Below are 20068 nucleotides of genomic sequence, written 5' to 3'. Positions count from 1 at the left end.
ATATCTTATTGTAGAGAAGATTTTGTGGGGGCTAGGAAGGTGGCTCAGTGGTAGAGCGCTTGCCTTGCATGCCTGAGGCCCTAGGTTCGATTCCTCAGCACCACATAAGCAAAAAGAAAAAAGCAAAAAGAAAGAGAAGATTTTGTGTTGTATCATGCAGATTGTGAGAGCTACCTTTAGGAAGGTAAGGTGAAAAGTGTCAGATGCAGGAAAAATTGGAAATTTGAAATTTGAGATAGGAGGAATGAATATTTTATTCCATATGTCAGGGTCATATTCTTAGGAGCCTTGACCTTGGAACAACAAACTTCTAATTGGTGCAAAAGAGACCTCTATCTTAACCTTTCATTTTAATTTTCTAAAATTCAGTAAAGCTAAGCTAAGCAGTAGATTTGAAATTCCTGTGGTTTATGGTTACAAATGGTTATGTTTTCTATTTTCCACTTACTTTTCAAATATATGATATATTGTACTAGCTAGAATATTCCTTTACCATGGTATACTTTCTTTTATATATATACATATATATATTTTATTGTAAAGACACTGTACAGAAGGGTTACAGTTACATGAGTAAGGTAATGTGTACATTTCCTCTTGAGCATTGTTACCCCTCCTTTGTTTTTCCCAGCCTTTCCTTTCCTCCCCACATCCCAAACTCTTCCCTTACCCACCCCCCCCCCCCAGTTGTAGAGTTCGTTTTTAACATAGTGTCTTGTACACCTCATTGTTAAAATGGTTCAGCCTGTGTCCTTGTTTCAGCATTTTGTTATTTCTCTTCCCCTCCCCACGATGCAGGGTACCCAAATCAAATATAGTGAAAAAAAATGGGGGTTATACCAAGGGAAGAACATATGAAAGAAACAAAAGAAATCACATAATACATTATAATTATGCTAAAAGCAACAACAACAAAAATTAAACCCTCTTGAGTTTCTATCTTGGGGTTCATTTTGCTTAGTACCATCTTACATGGTCATATGTGCATAGCTTTTGACCTTTTCTATTTGTCTGGTAAGTTTATCCTAGATGGATACTAGTTATTGCAAGTAAGGGAAACCATGGGACCTATGGGTCTGTCTTACTTCACTTAGTATAATTTTTTCCAAGTCTTTCCATTTCTTAACAAATGGGGCGGTGTCATTCTTTCTCATGGAGGCATAAAATTCCATTATTTATATTTTATATATATATATATATATATATATATATATATATATAATCACATTTTCTTGATCCATTCATCTGGGTTGGTTCCATATATGGAACTCTCAGTAGATGAGTGGCATACTTTCTTAATTTGCTACAGTTTTTTTTTTTTGTCATTTGTGGGGCTTGAACTCTGGGCTTGGGCACTGTCCCTTGCCTCTTCAGCTCAAGGCGAGCACTGTGCCACTTGAGCCACAGCACCACTACCAGTTTTCTGGTGGCTAATTGGAGATAAGAGTCTCATGGACTTTCCTGCCCAGGCTGGCTTTGAACTGTGATCCTCACATCTCAGCCCCCTTTGTAGCTAGGATTACAGGCGTGAGGCACTGGTGCCTGGCCAGTTTGCTACAGCTTTAAGTTTCAGCAAATGAGTGATGGGCATCTGTGTCTTTGGCTATCTTTGTTATATCAACCATATTGACAAGTGTCTCATTGCTAGCTTGGTTATATGTGGTTCAGTTCACAAATTCTATCTTATTCTTTATTTCTTCCCTATTCTTGACAATGAGGATGTTACTAACCTCTGAGATTTTGTTTTGATATCTATAAGAACATGACAAGAATATTCCTCAGAGTTGTTTTGAGAATTAAATAGGATGTAACACTGACATTCAGCATTATTACTCTTTTACTCTTGATCCTATTTCAGAGTATACTATTATAAATAGGTGTTTTAAAGAACATTTAGTGGAATTTTTAGCATGGCTATTTGAGACATTCACAGTTTTAAAATATGCCAACAAATATGATTTTACTAAGATGAAACTCACTGAAATGAAGAAAATATCTTGGAGGTTTTTTTGAGTGTTGAGCTTTGCTCATTCATATTAGTTGTATGTTTTGATGAGCTAGAGGTGTGGCTTGGTGATTGAACACTTTCTTGGCATGGGAATGGCCTGGAGTTCTATCCCTAGCACCACAAGAAAAGAAAGGAAAACAAAAAGTAGACAAGTTTTTGATCAGTTGATTTTCGCTGACTATTTTATAGACTTGGGCAAACATCAATTATGCTTGTCATTTCATTTTAGGGGTATAGTTCAAATAGTTTTTCTCTTGTGAGCAGTTTTACATTGACTACAGTGAAAATCACTTAACACTATTTTTTTTTATTTGCTGGTCCTGGAGTTTGAACTCAGGACCTAGGCTCTGTCCTTGAGACTCTTTGTGCTCAATACTAACACTCTACTCATTGAGCCACAGCACTACTTCCAGCTTTTTTGAGTAGTTTATTGGAGATAAGAGTCTCAGGGACTTTCCTGCCTGGGCTGGCTTTGAACCATGATCCTCAGATCTTAGCCTTCTGAGTAGCTTGGATTATGGGTGTAAGCCACCAGTGCCTAGCAACATGAAACTATTTTAAAAAGTCATTTGGTAGCAGTTATCATATTGACAGTTTTGTTTAACTATAACTTCTACTTTTACAGCATTTTCATTGCCTGAAAAGGAAACCCCATGCACATTAAGCAGTCTCTCCTCATTCATTCATTGACGACAACTACTATCATTTTGGTTGTACAGTTCAGAATATTTCTTAAGTCATATAATATGTGGCCTTTTATGTTTGGCTTCTTTCAGTTAATATGTCTTTGTAGTTTATCCATGATATGCCTTGTGTCAGTACATCATCTTTTTATGGTTGGAATATATTCCATAGTATGTATATATGAATTTGTTACTCATTTATCTTGTTGATGAGCATTTATTTGGTTTGTTTCTGTCTTTTGAGTATTTTGTATATATATATATATATATATATATATATGATGATATATATGTATGTAAAAATATATACATGTATGTGTACTTGTTTAAGTTCTACATTTTTTAAATATATATAACCAGAAATGGAATGTCTTGGTTATTTACTACTTCTGCTTAAGTTTTTGGTGTGCCAACTATTTTTCGCAGAGGCTGTGCCTTTTTTTCTGTTAGTACTGTAGTTGGAACTCAGTAACTTACGCTTGCCAGGCAAGTACTTTACCACTTCAGCCATGCCTCGAGCCCTTTTTAGCTAGCACTGATTATTTGTGAGATCAGATCACTCTGTTGTGCATGTTTGGGCTATTGACCCATCTATTTTAGCTTTTCCATCATTGCTGGTATAACAGGAATGTGCCACCATGTCCAGCTTCCCTTTGTCAACATGGAATCGTTGGAACTTTTCTGCTCAGGATACTTACAGCCACAGTTCTTCAATTCTCAGTCTCCCATATAACTTAGGATGACAGGCATGCATCACTGGTTGAAAAGGAGTCCTGTGAATTTTTTCAGCCAGGTCTTGTCTTGAACTGCTCTTCTGTTCTCAGTCTCCTAAATAGCTAGGTTTACAGACATGAGCCATGGGTACCTGGCAGGCTATGTCATTTCCATTCCTATAACAACATGGTGGGGGTGTCTGATACAAATTTGACACTGTCTCTTGTTTAGACTTTTTTTTCTCTTTTTGTTATAAGCATGAAAACTTATTAAAATTAATTTAACTTTTACATCTAAAGATTTTTAAATCTAAAAACTGACTTTCAAAGATTATTTTCTTATGTAGAAGAGCTTCTGAACTTTTTTTTTTAAATTGTGAAAATACTGTACAGAGTGGTTACTATTATATGGGCAAGATAATGAGTATATTTCTTATCAAGCATTGTAGCCTCCTCCTTTGTTTCCCCTTCCCATCCCTTCCCAATCTCCCCTCTCCACCCCCCGCTCCCCCACCCAATCCTCCCGCTCCCCCCCCAAAGTTGTAAAGTTCGTTTTTGACATAACGACTTATACATCTCATTGTTGCAATGGGTCTACCTGTATCCCTATTTAAACGATGTGTTTTTTCCCTTTCCCCTCCACAAATTATACCGACATCACATACAGTGAAAGCAGGGGTTATACTGTGGGGGAGGGAAGGACATACAAAGCAACAAAGAAATAATCTTATAAATGTGTTAGAAACAATCCCATGAAAGAAAAAAAAAACATTTGAATACATATCTTAGGGTTCATTTCCCTAACATCATCTTATCTGACCTTTTCTGCTTGACTCATACATATACTAGATATTGCAAATAAGGGAAACCATGGGACCTATGTTTCTTTGGGCCTGGCTTACTTCACTTAATATAATTTTTTCCAAGCTTTTCCATTTCCTAACAAATGGGGCAATGTCATTCTTTCTGATGGAGGCATAGAATTCCACTGTGTATATATACCACATTTTTTTGATCCATTCATCTATGCCCAAACTAAATACAAGGCCTGTCTTTTAACATGTGGCATATTTAAGAAGATGATACTTAATATAGTACCTTAAGAATGTCTGGTCAGTGAATGCTGAATTATTTGAAATCTCCGAATGTATGTTACCATATATGTCAATTTGGAGGCACTATTTTCATACCCAGTTTTCTTTTCTGATGAGTTAGGCAATTTCACTATTTGTGCAGATTTTGCAATTGAAATTATTCCATTCTACATAAAATAAGCTATTCTTTAAATATATCAAATTATTAAATTTACATATTTTATTCTTATGATCCTATTTTTATACATTGTTTCAACAAATTGTATATATACAAAGGAAATTAAATTAGTAAGTCTTTTTTGCTGCTTGATTCTAAGTATTATATCTTTAATTTGGTCACATTTTAAATGTTTTTTCCTGTATTTATTCTTTGTTTTTCTGTTTTCTTTTTTCTAGCTTGTGATGAATGGAAAACATTACCAAAACCAAATCTTCATAGAGATGTTAACAGATTTGGACATTCTGCCGTAGTCATTAATGGGTAAATGAAACTCATTTTGAATTCTTAGGACGATAATATTACAAGACTTTGTATTCGTCACACACTCTGATATTCTTTTTTTAAATTTTATTTTCTTGTACAGATGCTGTACAGAGGGGTTACAGTTACTGATATTCTTCTTGAAAATCATTTGAAATTATTATAGTTAATGGCATTTGATTTTTATAGCCCTACTCTTTTTTTTAAAATATATTTTCTTGTTTATAGTTATTGCCAAGGAAAAGTACTGAGATAAGAGTTCATTTATTTCTTAAAGTCATCTTCTTTCTTCTACTAGAGAGCAGGTGAAGATATTTATCTGATGAAGGTTTTTTTTTTTTTTTTTTTTGGTTGGTCATGGGGCTTGAACTCTGGGCTTGGACGCTGTCCCTAAGGCTCTTCAGCTCAAGGCTAGTGCTCTACTGCTTGAGCCACTTCTGGTTTTCTAGGGGTTTATTGGAGGTATCAGTCTCACGGACTTTCCTGCCCCTGCTGGCTTTGAACCGTGATCCTCAGATCTCAGTCTCCTGAGTAGCTAGGATTATAGGCGTGAGCCACCAGCGCCTGGCTCTGATGAAGGTTTTTAAAGATTTAAGTGCAGTAATAGAGACTTGCCTCCTGTTTCTATCTAGAAGAATAAAGACAGTGAGAATTAGATCTGTGTTCTAGTTCTATTACAAATTAATTCTATAATTTTATCAAGTTTCCTGACATCGCTAAACTTTAGTATCGTGCTTGTTTGTGAGGGAATTAGGTTACTTGTTTATTAAGTAATCTTTCTTTAAGTTAGTACTATTTTTATTTCCATTAGAAAAATTTAATAATTTGAGTTTATGTGACAGTAGAAAATGTTCAGCTTATTCATGAACATAAAGTGTTTAATTCAGTGAAACTTAAACTTATTAAGTTTATTACCTTTTCCTAATTATGTAAAAGTTCTCTACTATTCCATACAAAAATTTAAGCACAATGAAAAGTTGCAACTGATATCCATTGACTTCCCAAAATACTAATAAATGAAACTTATTCTGAAACAAAACCTTTAAACTTCTCTACGACAATTATATAAAAAATAATTTTTATTTTGTTTAGTACAAAAATATCCAAGCATTCTCTGAACATTTCCCTTATCATAATATATATATATATATATATATATATATATATATATTTATTTATTTTTTATCTCCCCCTCGCCCACCTAGGTCCTGGAGCTTGAACTCTGGCCTGGGTGCTGTCACTGAGCTTCTTTTGCTCAAGGCAAGCACTCTACCACTTGAGCCACAGTGCCACTTCTAGCTTTTTTGAGTAGTGTATTAGAAATAAGAATCTCGCAGATTGCTGCCTGCATTGGCTTCAAACCGAACTCAGATCTCAGCCTCCTGAGTAGCTAGGTTAGAAGTGTGAACCACCAGCACCTGGGTTAATAATATTTTTATACATATTTAATAATATTTTTATACATAACAATTTTCCTATTTTGAGGATGTGTCACATATCTTTGTTACTGATTTGTGTTAAGTACTTTAGTATTATCTAAACTCCTTGGAACGTGAAAGTAAGTTTTTTGAATATTTTACTCCTGCTTTTCATTTTATTTTAAAAGATTAAGAAATACAAGGAGAACTCTGAATGTACCTTTGAAATTTCGTCCGTGGTATGGTTGAGCAGTAATAAAAATCCCAGCACTCATGAGGCAGGAGGCAGGAGGGGCATTTATTTCAGGCCAGCTTCAACATCAAAAGCCAAAATCCATGTCTGGCAGTTACTGTTATCTTAATAGTTTCATGCTTTATTAGAGCAGTTATTTTTCTGATAAAAATTTTAATTCTCGAATTTTCACTTTTTTCCCATTAGTAATAAAGAGATATATTGGGAAGAGTCTTTCCTTAAAAACAAAAAATTATATAGTATTTCAGATGTTACTTGGAAAGTTTCTCTTTAAAATTTTTATTGTTTATAAAAATTTTAAATTGTTATTAGTAAGGAGTTATACAAAGGAGTTAGAATTGTATAAGTCAGGTAATGAGTATAATGCTTCTTGGACTATGCCCCCCCTTTATTCTCCTGTTCCTACCTACAAGTTACATAGTTCACTTTTTGCATAGTATGCTTTGAATACAGTGACTACATTTACTCACCCTTCTTCTCTCCATTCCTGTGTTCCCTTTCTCCCTAAAAGATATGTTTCTTTTTCTTTTATCTGGAAAGTCTTTTAAGAACTATTACAATAATAATTCATCTGATGTTTTTATATCATATTCTATTTTAGGAATAATATATTTTAAAAATGGCTCTGATATAAATATTTAAAAATAATGTAAAATAGTTGTCTTTCTTTTAAAAAGTAATTTACTAGACAGAATATCTTGGTAATTTTTTTTAAGACTATGTTTTGTTTTAACAGGTCCATGTATATATTTGGTGGATTTTCTAGTGTACTACTTAATGATATCCTTGTTTACAAGCCTCCAAATTGTAAAGCTTTCAGAGATGAAGAACTTTGTAAAAATGCTGGGCCAGGAATAAAATGTTTTTGGAATAAAAATCATTGTGAATCTTGGGAATCTGGAAATAATATTCTTAGAGCAAAGTGCCCTTCTAAAACAGGTTAGGTTTCTTTTTTTCTTTTCTTGGTTTTTTGTTTAAAAGTTACCCATTTTGACTAGTAGTAGAAATGCATTTTGCTGATAGGAAAAAGATTACAGAAATGAAACATTCAGGGGGAGGCTGGGAAGGGATGTGAAGGGTAAACAAAAGAGGAGGCTGCAATGCTTGATAAGAAATGTATGCATTAACCTGCCCATGTAATTGTAACCCCTCTGTACAATGTGTTCACAAAAAATAAAAAAAAATAAAAATTAAAAAAAAGATATGTACTCATTATCTTGCCCATGTAATTGAACCCCTCTGTACAGTATTTTCACAATAAAAAAATAAAAAAGGAAAAAAAATGAAAAAAAAGAAATGAAACATTCATAATCCTCTAATTAGAAATTCTTATCTTTGAATTCAACAGTGATTAGTGATTAATAATTTGTTATCTTGGTTAGTTTTAATTTTACTTTTGAAAACTTACTATATAAATTTTATATGTAACAGGATCACATATAAATTATTTTGTAATTCTTAGTTGAAATACTTTCAAATACATCATTTCTATGAACTATTTTCTTGCGAAACCAGGACTTGAACTCGGTACCTGATTAGAGATTGTTTATTGTTTATTGTTAGATTGTTTATTGTTAGACCACACCCATAAAGTTAAAACAAACTCTATAATTTGATGTTCAGTGTTGTAGTTTTATATTTCTTATACAAGATTGAATAAATAAAAATTTAAATTTATCAGTCACTATTTTAATTTATGATTTTGATAATGATTGCTTTAAATGGGTGAAAGCTTTCATACATTGTTGATGCTACAATTAATAAACATTTTCAAGTTTTACTACGCTTTATTAATTCAAACCTCTATAAATATTTTATAAGAGTAATGAAGTAATAAATATTATGTTTCTTTTGGATGTAAAATAGTATATTATGCATTATTGCTACTACTAATATATTTGTTTAATAAAATACTGTGAGTTCTTTTTCTCTTGCTAGATGTATAAATTTAAAATGAATGTAGGATTCATTAATAATACTGAGATAGCATAATTTAAGATGGAGACAGAAGGTATTTAGAATCCTGTAAGCACAATTAAAATACAAAGTTGACTTTATATTGGATAACTTATTTAATATTGAAGGTCATTTATTTGGCCTATAGTCCTAGCAATACCTAAATAGGTGTTACAAATGTGTGAAGTAAGAAGTATAGCATTTTCTTTTTCATCTGAATGTGTTTTAAATCCATTTGTATTATAGCTGCTTCTGATGACAGATGCTACAGATATGCAGATTGTGCCAGCTGTACTGCCAATACAAATGGATGCCAGTGGTGTGATGACAAGAAATGTATTTCAGCAAACAGTAACTGCAGTGTGGTTAGTATTTAAGGGTAAATGATGCTGTGGTTAACATTGCTGCATTATATCACTATATCATAGACTTTCCTGCCTGAGTTTGCTTCAAACCAAGATCCTTAGATCCAAGCTTCTTGAATAGATAGGATTACAGGTGTTTACTACTGATACCCAGTAATATTTTTTTTTTCTTTTTTGCTTATGTGGTGCTGAGGAATCGAACCCAGGGCCTCTGGCATGCAAGGCAAGCGCTCTACCACTGAGCCACCTTCCCAGCCCCCCAGTAATATTTTTTATGTATGGCATATTTATTAAGTTATTTTTGGATAAAATCTTGTGTTTTTTTGGTCAATGATTGGCCTTAAAATGCAATTTTCCTTCCTGTGGTCTCTTGTGTAGCTTAAATGATAAGCTTACACCACCATGCCCTGTTTATTTGTTGAGATAGAGTTCTCACTAACTTTTGTCCATGCTGACTTCAAATTTTGGTTTTTCTGAATTTCTGCTTTCCACATAGCTAGGATTATAGGCATGAGCCACTGCACCTAAGTTGCAGTTTGTTCCATGCTACCTTGGTTGAATTTCTCTGTGTTTAAAGACATTTAACAAACTAGTGCAATAAGTATGAAAAAGTTAAATTCAGTAGAATTGGATTTTTAGTTAGAAATTTATATTTTAAAGAATTATCACTTCTAGGTGGGAACTGGTGGTAAAAGCCTATAGTCTTAGCTACTCAGGAAGCTGAGATGTGAGGATCAAAGTTTGAAGCCAGCCTGAGCAGGAAAACTCTGTGAGACTCTTTATCTTCAATTAATCACCAAGAACCAGAAGTGTAACTGAACATTAGCCTTGACCAAAAGACTCAGGGACAGAGCCCAGGCCCTGAGTTCAAGTTTAGAACCGGCATACAGACACGGATGGACAGACATACAGACACACATAGACACACATAGACACACAGACACACACACACACAGATACACACGAATTCTCACTTCTACACTGGCAAAGAATAACATACTTTGTCTTTTGATTTTCTAGTCTGTCAGAAACTATACCAAATGTCATGTGAGAAATGAACAGATTTGTAACAAACTTACAAGCTGTAAAAGCTGTTCACTAAACTTGAATTGCCAGTGGGATCAGCGACAACAGGAATGCCAGGCTTTGCCAGGTAAAGATTTCAAAATTTGGTTGAATGGTGAATGGTATTATAGTGTGTTTACTATAAATGTTACATCTTCTAAAAGTAAATCAGTAGCAAGTGTGAAAATATAATATTGGACCATTAATAGCATTGTTTTTATAAGAAAAGTTTTATAATTGTAAATTGCTTTTAATTCCTTTGTGCTTACTATACTATTGACATACTTATGGTTTTTAATTAAACAATCATATCTTGAAAACACAGACAATAATAAACAGTTAAACATAATATCCATATTTTACAAATAGTAAAATTTTCTTACATTTGATTTGTTTAAAAATTCACGTTATTTTTAAAATGGTCAAGAATATTTTCTGATTGCTTTTAAAAATAATGACATTTATAATAAATTCTGTCTACTTTTATGAAAATGAAATTGTGCAAACCACTGTATATTTAATTTCAAAAGTAATTTCACAGTTTGCATTCTTTTTATTGTTAAGTTGTACAAATGAGTTGCCATTTAACAAAGCAATTTATGTATACAATATATCTTTTTTTTTTTTTTTGGTTGGTCGTGTGGCTTGAACTCTGGGCCTGGGCGCTGTCCCTCAGCTCTTCAGCTCAAGGCGAGCACTCTACCACTTGAGCTACAGTGCCACTTCCGGTTTTCTGGTGGTTTATTGGAGATAGGAGTCTCACGGTCTCTCCTGCCCGGGCTGGCTTTGAACCGCGATCCTCAGATCTCAGCCTCCTGAGTAGCTAGGATTACAGGCGTGAGCCACCAGTGCCCAGCACAATATATCTTTTTAAAATTTATTTTTTATTGAAAAGGTGATGAACAGGGGGGTTATAGTTACATAAGTAAGGCAATGAGTACATTTGTTTTTAATTATTGTTACCCTGTCCTTCATTATTTTCCACTTTCGCCTTCCCCCCCCCCCCCCCCAAGTAATGTTCATATCCAACATAGTATCAAGGGAGTGTCAATGTTGCTTTGGTTCATCCATTGTCCTGTTTCTCTGATTCCCTATTGCATAATCTTATATGCAAAACACAAGATACAAAAAAACTAAGAGAATAGAAGAAAAAATAAAACAATAGAAAAAAAAGAACTACATACAGTATCTAATAAGAACCTCTTGTTTCCATATATTGGAGTTCATGTTGATATGCTTATTATACATACACCAAGAATATCATATACATATTCTAGTTCTTACAAATGAGGAAGATCATGCAACCTACTTTTCTTTGGGTCTGGCTTACTTCACTTAATATAATCTTTTCCAGGTATTTCCATTTCCTTATGAATGTTGCAATGTTATTCTTTCCAATGGAAGCATAGAATTCCATTGTGTGTGAATATTATATTTTGATCAATATCACCCCTTTTAACATTCTCACCCATCCCTCCTCTGCTAACTCCTTCCTCTACTTTTCTTAATTTTGTAGGATATTCATTGGATTCACGACTGCATTCTTCTCTTCTTCATTTGTCTACCCCTTTCCCTGTAACCCCCATACCCCGTTTGAGTACCCACTTCTTGGTATTTTATTTTGCTGAACTTTGATGTTTGCCCTTCTAAGGAACTGCACGATTTGAGATCTCCCTTGAATCTCCTGTATTTCAGTTAATCCATTTATACACCCTTGCATACCACTCAACATATTTACTTATAATTTTATAAGCTAAATTTAGCTTCCATATATAAGGGAAAACATGCATCCTTTGTCTTTCTGGGCCTGACTTACATAATGTCCAGTTCTTTCCATTTCTTTACAAGTTGTACAATATCATTCTTTCTAATGTGTGAGTAAATTTCCATTGTTTGTATATATCACATTTTCTCATTCATCTGGGCTGATTCCATACCTTGACTATGGTGAATAGTACTGCAGTGAACATGGTTGTGCTGGTGGCTTTATTGTATCCTGGTTTGTATTCTTTTGATTAAATGCTCAGCAGAGGAATTGCTGGATCATAGGGTAGTTATATGTTTAATTTTTTGAGGAACCTCCATACTGCTTCCCAAGAGGGGTTGAACAAATTTACATTCCCACTAACAATGTGTTAGGATTCCCTTTTGGCTGCATCCTTGCCAGTTTGTGTTAACATTTATTTTCTCTCTTTTTTTTTATTTTCAAGGTGATTTACAGAAGAACATTTGTTTTCTTGATAATGGCCAATCTGATTAAGTGGAATCTCAATGTTGTTTTGATTTGCATTTCTTTTATGGCCAGAAATTATGAATATTTCTTTCTGTGTCTATTGGCCATTTTTATCTCTTCTTTTTCTTCTTCTTCTTTTTTTTTGGGGGGGGGGACCGGCTGTGAGGCTTGAACGCTGGGCCTGGGCCTGGGCCTGGGCCTGGATGCTGATCCTTAGCTCTTCAGCTTAAGACTAGCACTTTACCACTTAAGCCACAGTGCCACTTTTGGTTTTCTGGTGGTTTATTGGAGATAAGAGTCTCATGGACTTAGCTGTCTGGGCTGGCTTTGAACCATGATCTTCAGACTCAGCCTCCTGAGTTTCTAGGATTACAGGTGTGAGCCACCAGCACCCAGTTTTTATCTCTTCGTTTGAGAAGACTCTTTTTAGTTGATTAGCCCATTATTTATCAGGTTGTTGTTTTTTTGAACATTTAGTGTTGTAAGTTCTTAGTATATTCTGGATTTTGCTGGCAACAATCTCCCATTCTATAGACTGTCTTTTTAGCTTGTTGGCTATGTCCTTTCCCATGCAGAAACTTTTTACTTCGATACAGTTCCATTTATCAAACCTTTCTTTTATTTGATGTGCTTCTGGATCTTTACTCAGAAAGTAGAACTGTGCCTATGAGCCCTAATGGAATTATCCCAGGGATGCAAAGCTGGTTCAACATATGTAAATCAATAAATGTAGTACAACACATCAACAAAAGCAGTATAGGAACCACACACTTAATAGATGTAGAAAAAGCTTTTGACAAGATCCAGTACCCCTTTATGATTAAAGCTCTGGAGAAGCTAGTAGTACATTGAATATTTCTCAATATAAAAAAGGCAGTGCATAATAAAACTATAGCCAATATTATACTTAATTCTGAAAACTAAAACCATTTCTCTAAAATTAGAAATGAGTTAAGATGTCAACTGTCTCCATTCCTCTTCCGTATAGTGCTGCAATTCTGATCAAGAGCAGTAAAGGCAAGAGAAAAACATAAAGGGGATCCAAATAAGGAAGGAAGAAGTATCTCTCTCTCTCTCTTTTTCTTTTTTGCATATGACATTAGCCTGTACTTAAAGGACCCTATAGATTCCTCCCCCAAGCTACTAGAGCTAATTCAAAACTGCTAAAGTAGTATGGTATAATTCAGCCTAGAAAAATCAGTAGCTTTTCTGTCCCAACAATGAGACTATTGAGATTGAAATAGGGAAAGGAACTCCATTTTCAGTAACCTGAAATAAAATAAAATACTTAGGAATTAACTAAAGATGTGAAAGACCTCTAAAGTAAAAACTTTTAAAAATGAAAGAGGTTTAATGTTTTATAAGGGAGCCAAAACATGCTGGGCGCATTCAACAAATGGTGCTTACAAACCTGGATATCCACATATAGAAAACTAAAATTAGATCCTTGCACCAGCATCAAATCAAACTGGATCAAAGGAAAAGTACTTAGGATCTACTAAAAATGTAAACTGTGGCTTCAAGTCTTAGTAGAGCCTAAGTACTTTTCCTTTTAAGTAAAAAAGCATGAGCTGGGTGCCAGTGGCTCATGCCTGTAATCCTAGCTACTCAGGAGGCTGACATCTGAGGTTCATAGTTCAAAGCCAGCTCAGGCAGGAAATTCTGTGAGACTCTTATTTCCAATAAATCACTAGAAAACCAGAAGTGGCGCTGTGGCTCAAGCGGTAGAGCATTTGCCTTGAGCTGAAGAGCTTAGGGATAGAGCCTGAGCCCAGAGTTCAAGCCCTACAACCAACAAAAAAAAAGAAAAAAGAAAAAAGAAAGCATAAGAAAATAGGTCCTTACAGTTCAATTTAGAGTCCCTGAATAAACTGGTATTGCTAAATAGTATGTGTAACCTCTAAAATGAACGGAATAACTACATAAAAATAGTCATTAGAAACCAAGTTTACAGCTTTTCCACTAAACACTACTGAGATGGGATGCCCTACTTTCATAACTGAAGAATTGAACTAGTATCTAAACAATATATTACTATTAAAATTAGATTATAAGATCAGTTGTTGACATGCTCCTTAGGAAAAGCTTTGAAATTGTTTTTCTTGTATGCTTATGTTTCTCAAAACTTGTCATTATTGTGATGGGTACAAGTACAGCAGACTACATATAAAACCTTGACAATAGTCAGGATGGCTTATTTATTTGTCTTTTTAGAGTTAAAAAATTAAAATTATCTTGTTTTTTCATTTTAAAGTTTTTTATCAGTAAGTAGTATATTCAAAGGGGTTTAAATTCAGTGTATCAGTTTATGAGTACAATACATGTTGTTCATTGTCATCCTTCTTAATATAGTTTAATAAATGTTGTAATGCCAGGGCTTATCTTTAAAAATTGAAGAACAAAAAGCAGGCTCCTCCACTGTTTTAATTCTCCACTAAACTGTTAGAAATATTTTGTTTTAAATGTCATGTTGAAATATTTAAAATGCCATATTTGAGAATAATAACTAGGTTCTGGCATCTCACACCCATAATTGTAGCTGCTCAGGAGGCTGAAGATTGAGACTGGAATCCAGCCTGGGCAGGAAGTCCATGAAACTTATTTCCACTGAAGCAGCTGGAAGTAGAGTTGTTGCTCCAGTGGTAGAGCACCCTTCGGGGAAATAACTAAAGGGGCAGCACCCATGCCCTGAGTTGAAGCTCCAATACTGTCATATGTATACTCAAAAAGAACAACTTATACATGGAAGCCAAATTTATAATTCTGAAATAATTGAATACTGCATGTACTCTTAATCTAAAATGATAGAATTCTTTTTTCTTTGACCAGCTCATCTTTGTGGAGAAGGATGGAATCATATTGGGGATGCTTGTCTTAGAATCAATTCCAGTAGAGAAAGCTATGATAATGCAAAACTTTATTGCTATAATCTTAGTGGGAATCTTGCTTCATTAACAACTTTAAAAGAAGTGGAATTTGTCTTGGATGAAATACAGAAGTATACACAACAGGTAACCCTTATACTTTTTAATATTATGGATGTATGATATGATAAACTCATTCTTTCATATGGTTCATTCTGTTTTTTTTCCTCTGGAAAATGTGTGTGTGTGTGTGTGTGTGTGTGTGTGTGTGTGTTTGGGTCTGGTCATGGGGCCTGAACTCTGGGCCTGGGCACTGTCCCTCAACTCTTCAGCTCAAGGCTAGTGCTCTACCACTTGCCACAGCGCCACTTCTGGCTTTTTTCTTTTTGCTTATATGGTGCTGAGGAATCAAACCCAGGGCCTCAGGCATGCAAGGCAAGTGCTCTATGACTGAGTCACCTTCCCAGCCCCTGGAAAATGTGTTTTTAATAAATTGTGGTTATAAAAATGGACCTTATTTCAGAAGTACCCTAGGAGAGCACTTATTATGTGTATTTGAGAATGTTACTTATCTCATGCCTCATCCAATAAACTACTGTTTACAAAGAAGTCATCTCAAAGTCACTTACAAATATGTACATTTAATTTAATAATTGTATCTCCCCTAAGTATAATAATGTCACAGAGATAGTTTTCAATAGAAAAAAGTTAACAAATTTTGTACTTCCAGGGACAAACACTTGAGAGATATTCTGTCAGCTCTTTTTTTGCTGTAATTAATTTTCAGATAAGATTTTATGATTATTTACTTGGACTGACTTTGGATTGCAGTCTTCCTACTTATACCTCCTGGATAGCTGGAATTATAATGTGTACCTTACTACCAGCAGTTTTTTGTTGAGATGAGGTTCTGGATAATTTTAATAGGCTGTGCTCTAAAATAATCCTTCCATCCTCCATTCCCTGAGAAATGGAGAGTGTACTGTCATACCCACTCTGTACCTCTTTTACAATCATATTATTCTTTTTCCCTCAAACTTTAAAAAAATGGTGTGTGTGTGTGTGTGTGTGTGTGTGTGTGTGTGTGTGTGTGTGTGTGTGTGTGTGTGTGTGTGTGTGTGTGTGTGTCCCCTGAGGCTTGAACTCAGAGCTTGGGTGCTGCTGTCTTTGAGGGTTTTTCTGTTTAAGGCTAGCACTCTACCACTTGAGTCACATATCTGCTTTTGGTTATTTGGAAGTAAGAGTCTCATGGTCTTTCCTGCCTAGGCTGACTTTGAACCTTGATTCTTAGATTTCAGCCTCTTAATCCTGAGTGTTTAGGATTACAGGTACTGATCTGATTAGAAAGTACTCTATTTTTTTTTTTTACAGTAAGCTATATTGCTTTATCCTTACATAAAAATATTTTTTAGGTATTATCATGTAAGTGTGAAGTATGCTAATATGTAAGTTGTGTATTTCATGATTTCTTGTGTTAATTGCTCATTTTTCTTGCCTTTTATAAATAGGCATACATTACAAATCAACAATATATAATTATATAAAGTCTTACGATTATTTTGAGTGTGCAATAAACTTACACTTGATCATTTTCTGACTTGTATGTCCTATAAATATAGGGTGTTTTGTTTTATCAGAAATCTGAGCTTTTAGGAGAATTTCAAAGTGGAAACTTCTGCAAAGTGACATTCCATTAAGCATATCTTTATATAAAATGAATTATAACCTAAGTCGGTGCAGTTACACTAACTTGAGATAACCCTTCTTTGACAAATAAAGATCAACAAATTCATGTACTTTAAGGAGATATCTTGGGTCAAATGATCATTTACTTATCGAAAATGGCTAATGAAATGTTACGATGATTTATGGTGTGCTGCAGAAAATTTTCATAATATAGCAATTTATCTTTCATTTTCAACTGCTTTCTGGTTCATTTACTGAGTAATAGTTACTTTAAATGTCCTATCAGTGACTTCATCTGCTTCTCTTTCTTTTCTCTCAGATTCTTATCATAATGAGTTAGTAAGTAATATTTCACTTTAAATGATTTGTCTTTCTTTCCTATAGCTAGAAAATATAGACAGAATTGCTGAATGTGAAATGAAATTATTAGTCTTAAATATCTATGTTGCTTTGATTATCCAGCTGTGGTTATTATCAGGAACTTTAATAAAAATGGTTTATTATCAAAATCCTTTATAATAATTGTAAAATATATGATAGTTATAATGTGAAGAAGTATGTATATTTGCATAATTAAATACACTGTTTATTAAGTACTACCTCTGTCTTTGGGAATGTGCCAGATGGTGGAAGGTAATCATTTTTATTCTAATGATCTTTTATTTGCAAAATTTATTGATTAATAACTAAGTACAATCTATTCTATTAACAATATAATATCTACAGTCATAATGAAAATTCATAAGGTATTTCAGTTTTATCTAAGAAATATTTGTTGCATATTTAGTATGTGAAATTCTTGTATTTATGCATTTTACAGTTTTATAGGTCTGTACATAATTTGTTAAGCCTTTAAGAGCCATTTATGTAAGATAATTGTAATAAACACTGGATATGAATACTTTCTATTTTTCATTGATTAAGAAGGAGGGACATTTTTTCTATACTTTAGTTCTCTCTAAGGTAAAAAAGTGATGTGGCAAATTGAAACATTTTACATTGTAATAACTATTTGTAACTTAGTATCATAGACAATAAATATTACTTATTAAAATAGATGTATTTATAATCTAATAGAGTTTTATAAGGATGGACATTAGATCAAGAATGTGTTATTGTTTCTGAATTACAATTAAAATATTATATAAATACAAACTGGATTTTGATATCAAGCTAATTTTGCAATATTAGCAAGAGCCTTTAGGATGGTTGTATGGCTTTTTTTTTTTTTTTTTTTTTTTTGGGTCTGGTCGTGGGGCCTGAACTCTGGGCCTGGGCACTGTCCGTCAGCTCTTCAGCTCAAGGCTAGCACTCTACCATTTGAGCCACAGTGCCACTTCCGGCTATTTTCTTTTTGCTTATGTGGTGCTGAGGAATTGAACCCAGGGCCTCATGCATGCAAGGCAAGTACTCTACCACTGAGCCACCTTCCCAGCCCTGTATGGCTTTTTTTAACCTCTATTAATTAAATTTTCTGCAAAACACTCAGATTTTACCAAATTTTGCAATCTCTGTATTAATGAAAGTTGATGTCATCAGTTTTTATAAAATTGCACAAAAGTCTGAATAGTAGTATAAGTCTAAGGTTGGAGAGATTCAGTTTTTCTCTGTCTTCAGATTTTTTTTTTGTCGGTTGTGGGGCTTGAACTCTGTTCTGGACCTGGACACTGTCTCTGTGCTTTTCAGCTCAAGGCGAGCACTCTACTACTTGAGCACTCTACTACTCCAGTTTTCTGGATGTTTATTGGAGATAAGAGTCTCACAGACTTTCTGGCCTGAGCTGGCTTGAACCATGATCCTCAGATCTTAGCCTCCTGAGTAGCTAGGATTACGGGTGTGAGCCACCGGTGGCTGGCTTGTCTTAGATCTTTTGTGAAGTTTTACTATGATGTCTTCATGCAGAGTTTGTTTCCTATTTTCTTTTCTAGTCCTGGGGCTTAAGCTCAGGGCCTAGGCATTGTCCCTGAGCTTCTTTTGTTCAAGGATAGTACTCTATTACTTGAGCCACAGGACCACTTCCAGCTTTTTCGGTTTATGTGGTACTGAGAAATCTAACCTAGGGCTTAATGCATGGGAGGCAAGCACTCTACCATTAAGGCACATTCCCAGCCCTTGTTTCCTATTTTTGCATGGTGCAGATGATGACAATGTGTCTTTAGATTCTTAATCACATGAAACATTAACCCTATGACTTGATCATAGCACTAATTGTAATATCAGTGCTGTAGTAGTATGTTATTTTTTCCAACATACTACTTTTTGTCTAATGTAGAAATTTATATCTGATATTTATTCCCACAGTTTATATTAGTGAAAAAAGGGCTTAATAAATGATTCCAGCCATGTAACCTATGATTTACAAATGGAACATTAAAAAGGAGTGGAAATGTAATTCTATGTATATTCAACTATAATTCTTAGTGCAATGAGTTACTTGTAATAACAAGACACAGTAGTTTTACATCTAAAATTTTACAATAGTTCTTTTCCTATCATATTGTTTATAGAAAATATCACCTTGGGTTGGCTTGCGCAAAATCAATATATCCTATTGGGGATGGGAAGACATGTCTCCTTTCACAAATACAACATTACAGTGGCTTCCTGGAGAACCTAATGATTCTGGATTCTGTGCATATTTAGAAAGGGCTGCTGTGGCTGGCTTAAAAGCAAATCCTTGTACATCTATGGTAGATGGCCTTGTCTGTGAAAAGCCTGTTGGTAAGTAATCCAGTAAGTTACCATTGTAGAAAAATATCTTTGAAATCTTCTTGCCAACAGCTCTTTCAGGGTACTGACTAGACTAACATGTTGTCCTTGTAATACTGATTCCTTGATAATTTATTTTATCCAATTCCTAATCTGTCATTATTAATCTATGTATTACCTTGTGAAAATAAAATATGTTCTATAATATGTATTTTTGATTAAGTTGTGATATTAAGTGATGTTACAGTTGTGATTGTAACATGGCTATAGTTACATCATAGCAAAAAATTCTTAATTTTTAATTCTTTTATCATGATATTTTATTTCAATGGGATTTCCTTAAAGATTGAGATTCATTTTAACTTTATAGCTGTATTATTTCAGTTGCCAACTAAAAGTATATTTGTTACGTCCGATACTCACAAGACACTATGTTGGAATTGATCTTTACAACTTCGGTGGAGTGGGGTGGGGGGAGAGGTGGGAGGAAAAGGATAGTAGGAAAAAAAGGAGAGGGTAACAATGTTTGACAAGAAATGG

The 20068-nt window shown here is 34.2% G+C and overlaps 1 protein-coding gene across 1 annotated transcript in view; it reads left to right on the top strand.

The window, feature by feature from the left end:
* Positions 1-20068, top strand: part of Atrnl1 (attractin like 1) — a 501851-nt gene that overhangs the window by 69781 nt on the left and 412002 nt on the right. Inside the window, exons 11-16 of the mRNA XM_042689560.1 lie at positions 4895-4979; positions 7387-7589; positions 8853-8971; positions 9992-10124; positions 15099-15280; positions 19327-19540. Coding sequence (XP_042545494.1) covers positions 4895-4979; positions 7387-7589; positions 8853-8971; positions 9992-10124; positions 15099-15280; positions 19327-19540 — 936 coding nt within the window. The remainder of the gene's footprint in view (positions 1-4894; positions 4980-7386; positions 7590-8852; positions 8972-9991; positions 10125-15098; positions 15281-19326; positions 19541-20068) is intronic.

This window comes from Dipodomys spectabilis, unplaced genomic scaffold (genome assembly GCF_019054845.1).
Source record: "Dipodomys spectabilis isolate Male_0828 unplaced genomic scaffold, ASM1905484v1 ptg000125l, whole genome shotgun sequence".
NCBI classification, from domain to species: Eukaryota; Metazoa; Chordata; class Mammalia; order Rodentia; family Heteromyidae; genus Dipodomys; species Dipodomys spectabilis.
Note: the sequence above shows the minus strand (reverse complement) of the source record. Positions and strands in the feature narration are given on the sequence as shown.